Here is a 10,303-nt window from a genome sequence, read left to right as displayed (position 1 = left end):
AAGTCTAAAACGAGCTTTATGGGGCTAAAATCAAGGTGTTGCTGAGCTGCACTCCTAGAGGCTCCAAGAAAGAATTTTTTTCCTTGCCTTTTCCATCTTCTAAAGGCTGCCTGTGTTCCCTGGCTTCTAGGCCCCCATCACCCTGACTTCTGCTTCCGTGCTCACATCTTCTCTGACCCTGACCTTCCCGCCTTCCTCTTACAAGGACCCCGTGATTATATTGGGCACATCTGGATAATCTGGGATACTCTCACATCTCAAGACCACTAATTTATCACATCTTCAAAGTCCCTTTTCTTACTCATAAAGGTAGCCTATTCATAGTTTCCAGGGATTAGCCCATCACACCAGCGGTGATATTCAAAATGCTTTACAACTGATATGCCACTTAAGTCAGGGTGTCTGATTCTCAGAAAGGTCTTGTCATAGTGCTGAAGCAGGACCCTGGAGATCCTGGCACACAGATTGATGTAGAGTAGTGAGGGCTGGGAGGTCTCAGGGAAGGACTGGGGTACGTAGGACATTGAGGAGGCGCTGCAGGGCTACAAGGAGTGGTTCTCTCTAAGCAGTACGAAAGGCTTTTTTGACATTTTTACAATCAGCTCAGCCACACCTGAGTGTTTTGGCTAACCACTGACCTGTCATGTTCTTCCTTATCCATAATCAACACGCAAATTTTCTGGGATTTTTTTTTTTTTAACTTTCTGGGATTTTTATCATGTGCAGCATTCAGCCCTGTTACCTGGAATGTCTATTTAAGGCTCACTGCAACCCTATGATTAGGTCTGTACTTAACTTTCTTTTGCATTAACCTACCTGGGGTCAGATGAGCTATTAATTGCTAAGGCCTGGATTTCAATTTAAGCACTTTACTTTAGAAATTGAGCTCTTAGCCACTGTGGTTAGTGTCTACAAGGAGTCTCACATGTCTTTGGGCAGCTAAGGAAAGCATGTACAAAGACTATGCAGACAATGTTGAGGGGCCAAGTGGCAATCCTTCGTCCACAGTACTTCATAGGTTTACCCAGAACCCTCCCCTACAGAGTTTAGTGATTATAGGGAGGACCTCCTGATCATACAGTAAGTAACCTGAGTAGCTCTGAATAGATATCCTATGATAAAAAAAGAAAAATCATAGTCAAGCAAATCAAGTACATGCAAAGAAAACAATTATCGTAAATGACTGTGTGTAAAAGTTTAGAAAGTACAAACTCCATCTTGGCTATGTAACAGTCTAGCATAAAAGTAGGGTGAGGGCATGCAATGAAATAGATGAAAAATGAGTGAATAAGTAAAATCCACAATCAAGAGTTTAATTTGTAAGACTGCCTGCCTGTGGTACAAATATACTTCTGGTTAGAATGCTATATTTAACTTTTTCAAATGGGTAGAGCAGTAGGGACAGAAGGACATCAGAAAGGAAGATGATAAAACCACTTCTGGACTTTGAGTCTTTTCTAACATCTACCTGGTTGTAGTTAGAATAGTGCTGTGCATCCCCAGAGGAATTAACATCTAAAAGAAATAAGTAACACTACCTCAAAAGAAAAAGAATCATTTATGGATATTTTTGATTTTGCTACTAAAAAAATTTTTGGTTTGGACAGGAATGAGTATCAGTACCTTTCATACATTTAATTGATGCATTATATGAAAGAGATGGACATTAAAGTGTTTTGTTTTGTTTTGTTTTGTTTTGTTTTGTTTTAAATGAAGGTAGAGTGAGATCCTGATTGGGAGATGGGATGAATTTCTTCAGAATCTCTTGGAATCAATTATGATATATTTAAAAACCACATTGGTAAAATGTTAGAAGCCAATATTAAAGTTCTTTAAAGATGTTCTTGGGAAGAACTGTAAGCAAATCTTACTTTAAACCCTTTAAGCTCATTAAAATCCTAAAATATTCTTGCTAGTTTGGAAAATACCCCTGATATTTAAACTTTCCTAAAATGTAGCCCCTCTCCTACCTTTATGATGGAATACTGGATGATTTCAGTCAAAAGTCATCATTATTACTCTAAGAATAAGTCCTGCAAGAAAGCACATGTTGCCACTTTACTCATTATTGAAGTGCCCTTATGACTGGCTGAGGGAATAGGTAAGATGCTAGGGGAGGCCAAGAAAGAGAGATCAAAGTGTTTTTGTTTACTTTTTTGAAGTTTTGTAGTACCTACTGTTTACCATGCATGCTTCTTGATTCATGCTGAAAATTGGAATTCACCCATTTCTCTTTTTCCTGTCTAAGATGCAGATGGGGCACATTTCGTTGACTCCATCAATCCCTGCCCCCACGCATTAGCACATGCACACGTATACCTAGCCAGTGGAAAAGAAAAAAGAGTTACTCACATTCATCCATTTTACAAAGATTTCCAGGCTGCAATGGGAGGGCTTTACCTCTCCCTGAAGGATGAATAAATAGGTAGCTTTACTGACAACCTGTTCACAGTCAAACTGCAGTGAAACTGAGACCAAGGTCTTGCTCTACTGGCACTTATGAGATCCAGTGCTGGCAACATGGGGAAGATAGTCATCTGCCTAATGGTCATCTTCTTGGGGACAGTGGCCCATAAATCAAGCATCCAAGAGCCAGATCGTCACTTGCTTAGATTGCGTCAACTTATAGATATTGTTGATCAGCTGAAAGATAATCTGAATGACTTGGTAAGGCCATATTTGTCACAACAAAATTTAAATAATATTCTCCAATTAATATAAAAGGAACTTTTCGACTTATAAAAATAACCCAGAACTAATTTTCTTTTGCTCTAGGACAATGAATCTCTGCCAGCTCCAGAGGATGTAAAGGTAAGACCAGTTGAATTTATTTGTGAAATATATGTGGTACAAGTTTTTAAATCCAATTAAGAAAGGCATTAACATAATTATTTAGGAAATTACTTAATTTTAATGAGTTTGGGGGGTTAATAGTTAGTAAAATAGTTATTTTTATTTTGATCAAACATTCATTGGTTTACCAACAAGCCAACCAATAAAACACTGCATATATAAACATATAAAAATATATTTTTAATCTCCAAATATCTCTAAGAGTACTTCCAAGTAGTATTGTTGTGACAGAATAACAAAACTATACTATGATCAGTTTCTGAACAATAACCAACTAACTACATTTAAGAGGCCTTGTGTGTGAAACTTACTCAGCCCTCCTTGGCAAACCTATCTAAGACATAGAGACACACCCTGGAAGAAGCAGAATTCACCTTTTAGTGAAAAGAAAGAAAGACAATAAAGAAAAGACAGAAAGGAAGAAAGGAAGGAAGAAAAAGAAAGAAAGGAAGGAAGGAAGGAGGGAGAGAAGGAAAGGAAAGGAAAGGAAGAGAGAGAAGGCACAACAAGGAAAAATGGTAGAATGGAAATCAGGGCTGTCCTTTAGAATATAATTCCCATATACCTTGGCCTCAGTGAGTCTTGTCTTTGGCCTTTGGAGAGGTCCTTCAAAAGGACTATTTTCACAAACTCATCCCATTCTCTTAAGCCATTTAAATCCACTAGGTCCATTAGGTCCATTAGGTCCCAGGAAGAAAGCATCTAGGATATAGTTCAAGAGTGCTCCGTGCTGATCTTTTCCTTAGTAACTTTGCTCTAGTCTTCACGTCAGGTAACCTGAGGAGATAAATGCAATTGGGGAAATGTTTTCATTGTCACAGACCTTTAAGTGCATAAATGAGAGTTACAATAAAAGTGCTACCAGTAATTAGGACACTACAAAGGGGAGGCATAAAAAGATACATTGCAGAGAAAACAATTATCGTAAATGACTATGTGTAAAAGTTTAGAAAGTGAATGAGTCACAACTATTGCTTTTCTCTAAAATTCACTCTCTAGCTCTGAACCTAACCACTCTCATTTACTAGGCCCTTTTCTAATAAGCAGCATCTAAAATGAAAGTAGCACATTCAGCTTATTGGAAAGACTTTTCCAATAAGTGAGAATATTCTTAATCATGACCTAATTATCAAAATATGCATTTTCAGCATCTCACGCATTTTATTTAACTGCTGTGGTTAGAGTCCTTTTGCACCAGCCCTGTCTATAAGTTGCAAAATGAAAAACAGGGAAGATTTCCCATTTTCTAACTTGAATTGATTCAGTATGTACATCCTTTGTTAAGTATCTATGCTTTGTTGAAGATACAGATTTTTTTGTTTTTGTTTTACATCATAACAAGACTTTTTTTTCTTGGTGACACTATCAATCTGACAATCTTATCCAACAATGCTGGTTATGATACAAGTAAGAAATGGTGTAACTAAGATCTTTAAACTATGTTGGCAGGCAAACTTAGGAAGAAAAAAAGTAGTTAAAGGCCACAGTAGCTTTATATCAAGTTTTTCAGGGCTAGCATGAAAGCAGGGTCTATAAGAGATTTGAAAAGACTAAAATGCTTAAGGAAAATAAATTCATTTACATGTTGCATGTAAATGTTGCTACAAATAGTGATTATCTCCCATCCCTAATTGGCTTTGCCAGGCATCATTCTCTTTCTTTCTTATTACATAACCAGTGGTCCTCAACTGATAATGACTTTACCCCCTGAGAACATCTGACTTTGGAGAAATTTTTGGTTGTCACAATTGTGTGTAGGGGACTGGTTTCTATTGGCATCTAGTAGTTAGAGGCCAAAGGTGCTACTAAACATCCTAGAATGCACAGGACAGTCCTAACAACAAAGAATTATCTAGCCCAAAATGTCAATACTGTTGTTACTGAGAAACCCTAAACCTGGTTTGTGTGTAGGGTAAGGTAATCTCCACTAAGACTTCCTAGTGTGACTGGCCAGGCCTTTCTGTGAGAGGGGTTAAAATAAGCTATATGGAAGTAAATATTTTCAAACACTCAGTTGCAAAACAACAAAGCCAAATGTGCTCCCTTGCAAAAGCAGCACTTGACTGTTCTCTTTGTTTGTTACTCTTGCTTTCGACTTCCGTACTTCTGCCTCTGTTCGCAATACTAATGTAGGACACATAACTCTTCATGTTATCATGGGTTCGAGGATGAAGGAATCACAGTCTTGCCCTCATAGTTTGTTGCCACCAAGGCACAGCAAAGGAAAATAACAGTGATACTCCCAGATGGTGGTGCTATGCATGATTTTGGGTTCATCCTTAAACCCTGTAAGTGACAGAGCACCCAAGGCTCCCTGAAGCAAGGTTAATCTCTTCATGCCTCTTTTCAGTACATCCTTAAGGCAGTTAGCAGGACAGCTCCTCCACTTCTTTCCCTCTTTGAGGCTGCCTTTGATGTGCACCCAAAACCAAATCCAGCAGTTCTTTGTCCTGGACCACACATCGCCAAGGCCCACTCTGCTGCTTGCAGAAAGCACAAAGCAACATACCACACTGCTTATTGACACAGGTGAACAAGGAAAGGCAGGGGAGACAGCACAGCCTGTCAGTATGTGTATCAGCGTCCAGATGCCATTCAGAGGCTTTCAGCAAATCTTTCTCAGGTATAAAATCTTTCATCACTGATCAAGACCATTCCTGGCAATATCAAGGGAGTTCATTTGGTAGGGCCCCTCTACTTCTTTGGAACATAACTTTCTTTCAACATACATATGTAAATGTTAACTCAGCAAAATGGGCTTCTGTGAGAAATGCTGGTTTTTCAGATCATCACGGATGAAGCAGTTAGTGTTTTCAGTTTCAGCTGGAAAATTTACCTCTTTAAATATGAATATTATTTTTTTCCAGTAAGTTAAGCCGGTTGTGGTCAAAAAGAAGAGAAAAGAAAAAACTTCAACAAACATGAACATGTGGTTTTCAAGGAAAAAAAAGTGCTATAATTAACATTTATAAATAGTTTCTATTAAATAAGCATTTTGGCAAACATATGGAAAGGATATTACCTTGCCCTTATGAGAGAGGCAAGCTGCTCTGATATAAGGAAACCAGATAAGCTGGTTTTCGACTTGTGGCTATGTATGCAAAGCAAACCTGATGGGTTTGTATCTTAAAGATGCATGTTATTAATCAACATTCATACTGGGTAAGCATATGAGTTGGAAAATGTAAAGCAGGCCAGATGCTATTTTCAGCTGATTGTCCATGAGAAGACTCAGGTAAGTTTGTTATATATGGAACTGCCCTTGTAGGGACTGAGAGAGATTGAGGTTTCTGGTTATAAGGCAGTGACTTCCACACACATTAATGCAATGAGGATACAGCAACTATGGTAGGGTGGGCTGGGGATTGGAGAGCATATTATACATACATTTGCCGAAAGAAAAAAGAAACTTGGATACAAGTTCTTAGATGAGCATTAAAATGTTTGCAACAAGTCAGTTTAAATTTTGTTCTTCCAATAAACTCCATTTTATTTTTAGTTTGATTTTTAAGATTTTTTTGACTTATTCACTACTCACTACTTATTTGGCTAAACCAAGAGACAAGGTTTTGACTCTCGTTCTGTCCACTTCTCCATTCTTTGAGATACTACCCTTAGTTTCTAAGGAGCGGTCTTCCCTCCCATTGGTTGGCCAAGTCTCAAATTCTGTTCCTTGACTTCTTGACTCAGGCAGAATCCTACTCTAACTGATCCAAGAGTGTGAATAGGATTTTAGAAGAGTCATGTGTAGTATTTCACAGGTATAATGAATCTTAGATATGGAACAGGCCATCAAAGGTCAAAGCCACTTCCTTTCCCCAAAGTAGGGGTTTTGACTCATTTATTTCATTTGTCAACTCCACACCTATTTATTGAGCATTCACCAACAATGAGACACGATGCCAGGTACAAGATCAGAAGATGCTTGAGACAGGTCACTGTTAGATGCTCTCATGTATACTGTAGAGAGAGAGAGAGAGAGAGAGAGAGAGAGAGAAAGCAAATAAAATTGATTGTTAATTGTACTACAGTGTATCTCACCCAAAGCTGCAAATAGGCACAATGTAACTTTTAGAAAACTTTTTCTAAAACCAAACCAACTCTCCCCCACAAAAGAGAAGATCCTGCCTACCACCCAGACTTCAAATGGAATTAGGAATAAAGAGCTATGGAAAAGTGAGGCTCTTCCCTCTTGAATGTGAGGCATGACTATGGTCTCTCTTCCCTAATATGAGGTGATATTTCAAATGTCAGGTGCCTCCTTCTCTTCAGCTCAAAGATTAAGTATGATGTGAACTTATTGCTCATCATCTGCTGAAATAAATGTGATCTAATACATTGTAGTAGAGGTAGAAAAAGAGGATTGGGAAGATCATTTTTACTTATTGGATAACTTTTGTTAACATATATACAAATTATTTCTCTTTCAGAGACATTGTGAGTGGTCAGCTTTTTCATGTTTTCAGACGGCCCAACTAAAGGCAGCAAATACAGGAGGCAACGAGCAGAAAATAAAAGTATTAACGAAACAGCTGAAGAGGAAACTACCTCTCAAAAATGCAGACAAAAGACAGATACACAGACCAGTAAGATTGTTATTTGTTATCTATCTTAGTTGTACTTATTAACTCTGTCTCTTACATGATGTAACACACACACACAAACACACTTGGAGCCAGAGATTCTGGTGCTTTCCTTCCAGTTACATGTTATCATATATGGTGTATTTTGAGAAGTGGAGTCACCTCTTCCAAATCCACAGACTTAGAAGTGCCCAGAAATTCTAGAATTTTCTAAAAGTCCCTGGTAGCTAGAAGAAGTCCCTGTAACTTCCCAAGGTGAGGAAGTCGCTAGGTAGAGAATCCAATTGTGACTTGCTAGTTAAATATTATTCTCTCATTTCTCTCAAGTCACATATAACTTGTATTCTTTTTAACAGATCCCAGTTTTTGCACAAGAAAGAAGATAGCCTACAAAAGACTAAGAAAAGTCTCAAACTTGGCCGCCTTCTCTTAAATAAATATTATTGTCCTGTACAATCATAGAATCAATACTACATTTAAATAGATAGACTTATTTGGCTGGAGAATTTTAATAGTCCCTGGTTTTAGGAGGTCCTACAAGGTATACCCTCTTGTATATCTCTTCTTATGTCAATTCATAAGCAATGCTGATATTCTCATGACTAACTCAAGAATTAATAGAAACCAGTGGATAAACACATAAGATAAATTGCTCCAAAATATTTTTTAATCAGTTCTCTCTCCACCAAGGCATTTCACGTGTGATTAAAATGAAATCTTAATGGCTTTTATTTTCTTTAATTGCTTGGCCAGGTTGCAATGTTAAGAGTATCCCTCTAAAACTTTTCCAGACAGAAAGGGGCTGAGCCTGTGTTTGCAACCTAATAGCAAAGACTCATGAAATGGCAGTGCTGGCATTGAGCTTAGAACTATCTAGTTAAACACCTTCAATTGGTAGATGGGAAAATGAGACCTACAGAGGTTAAGTGATTATCCTAGCCCCACAAATACTAAGTGGTAGAATGAGAACTAGCACTTCTATCATCTAACTTTCAGTCAAATGCTCTCACCACAACATCAAACTGACTTAGAGATGCTGAATATCAAGCAGTGGCCTGGTGTTTGCTCTCAAAAAGAATAAGGATATGGGCGCCTGGGTGGCTCAGTGGGTTAAGCCGCTGCCTTCGGCTCAGGTCATGATCTCAGGGTCCTGGGATCAAGTCCCACATCGGGCTCTCTGCTCAGCAGGGAGCCAGCTTCCCTCTCTCTCTCTGCCTGCCTCTCTGCCTACTTGTGATCTATCTCTGTCAAATAAATAAATAAAATCTTAAAAAAAAAAAGAACAAGGATAAAGAAAAAAACCCTAGAATTTAAAAATATATATATAAGCGGGTAATACACATATGAAATTTGTTCACTCTCCCTATAATCAACTAAATACAAGTTAAGGAAATCCTACTTCTATCCAATTAAAAATTTTAACAATACCCAACAATAGTAAGTATGGTCTGCATGAACAGAGGTAAACCTTTTTCACAACATACATCAAGAGAAATATTTTTATTCCTTTAATTTAGTAATTCTACTTCTAGAATTCTGTCAAATAAAATAGATGCATATAAAATTATTCAGAAATGTTCTTGCAGTATTGTATGTAATAGTGAAAAGTTAGAACAATCTATGTGTCCAAAAATAGTAATAAGTTTGATACAATGTTGGAATACAAAGCAAGCATTATGTATCATATTTTCAAAGAATATTTAACATGCAGGAAATGCTTGTGATATGTTGAGTGTAAATAAAGCAAATTACCATCAAGTTAAAAAACATAAATGCAAATTGTAAAAACCATTACTGGAAGGATATACATCAAAAGATTGCATGGTTATCTCTGAGGATAGGATTACAAGTAATTTTTCCCATTGTTTTCTTCCTGAACAATTTTATGTGCGTCTTGAATTTTTTTCAGTGAACATGATTTATATTTCTAATTGGAAAAAAATAAATTTTAACTGAACACTTTAATAAGTAGGAAAAATGTTTTAAAGGAGAATATTATTCTTTCATTGATTTCTAGACATGCCCCTCATGTGATTCTTATGAGAAAACACCACCCAAAGAATTCCTAGAAAGACTGAAATCGCTCATCCAAAGGGTATGTAGCTGCAATTATGTTTGATTTTCTACTTTGTATTTATCTACCCAGATTGCTGCTTATGTTTGTGTTACTCATGGTATATTATTTCCACAGATGATTTATCAGCATCTCTCCTAGAACACATGGAATATGAGGTTCCTGAGGATCTAACTTGAAGCTGGACACTATATTACATACTCTAACACAGTAGTGAATCTCACTTCTTGGTTTCTAAATGGAGGAGTACAATGTATTAGTGATGGGGAGAAAGACTCAGATAAGTGTTCAAAGTCAGGATTATTTCCCCCCAATTACAATGCAGTATTTCAGTTTGATCCACATGGTTTGTTTTGATCAACTTGAAAAAGCTTTCTACTCAGTTAGAGTTTGATTTCCTCTGTTATGGTTTCTATGGTTTCTAAAATTTTTACTTGATATTATTGCCCAACTATGATATTCCTTTATTGGTGGAGAAGCTTAAAATTTTTATCCAAAAATGTAATTTGGGAACTTACTGATCTTATACTTACCTTGATCTTGATTACCACAAGAATGAGGTCTCTGATGATCATAACTTAAGTTATACACCTTCGTTCAAGCTGAGAAATACAGAAGCATATAGTCAAGATGAGAAGTTGGTCTTTATTCTTTTAAGGAAATGAAAACCTAGTGTTTAGAAATGTAAATCTGAAGAGTTTACTTTTTATCTCAGACTATCTAATGTATAAATATATAGTTTATTTATGTGCCAAGGGATAGTTTTACTAGATGGCTACAAAAAAGTCTTATT

General features: G+C 37.0%; 1 protein-coding gene across 1 annotated transcript; it reads left to right on the top strand.

Moving 5' to 3' along the window:
• The first annotated feature begins 2,475 nt into the window (after nt 1–2,475).
• IL21 (interleukin 21) lies at nt 2,476–10,088 on the top strand. The gene is made up of 5 exons (XM_032331461.1): nt 2,476–2,667; nt 2,776–2,811; nt 7,284–7,439; nt 9,454–9,531; nt 9,628–10,088. The coding sequence occupies exons 1-5, from the start codon at nt 2,500–2,502 to the stop codon at nt 9,649–9,651; spliced, it is 462 nt and encodes a 153-aa protein (XP_032187352.1). The 5' UTR covers nt 2,476–2,499; the 3' UTR covers nt 9,652–10,088.
• Nucleotides 10,089–10,303: the final 215 nt, after the last annotated feature.

The sequence above is a fragment of the Mustela erminea genome, chromosome 2, assembly GCF_009829155.1.
Source record: "Mustela erminea isolate mMusErm1 chromosome 2, mMusErm1.Pri, whole genome shotgun sequence".
Classification (NCBI taxonomy): Eukaryota; Metazoa; Chordata; class Mammalia; order Carnivora; family Mustelidae; genus Mustela; species Mustela erminea.
The sequence above is the reverse complement of the archived record's forward strand: the minus strand, read 5'-3'. Positions and strand labels throughout refer to the sequence as shown.

What these genes read in the sequence shown, in the direction of transcription:
- IL21 (XM_032331461.1), top strand. Translation starts at nt 2,500, where the DNA reads ATGAGATCCAGTGCTGGCAACATGGGGAAGATAGTCATCTGCCTAATG. An exon ending in AAGATAATCTGAATGACTTG is followed by an intron (nt 2,668 to 2,775) that starts GTAAGGCCATAT and finishes CTTTTGCTCTAG; the next exon opens with GACAATGAATCTCTGCCAGC. An exon ending in TGAAATCGCTCATCCAAAGG is followed by an intron (nt 9,532 to 9,627) that starts GTATGTAGCTGC and finishes TTATTTCCACAG; the next exon opens with ATGATTTATCAGCATCTCTC.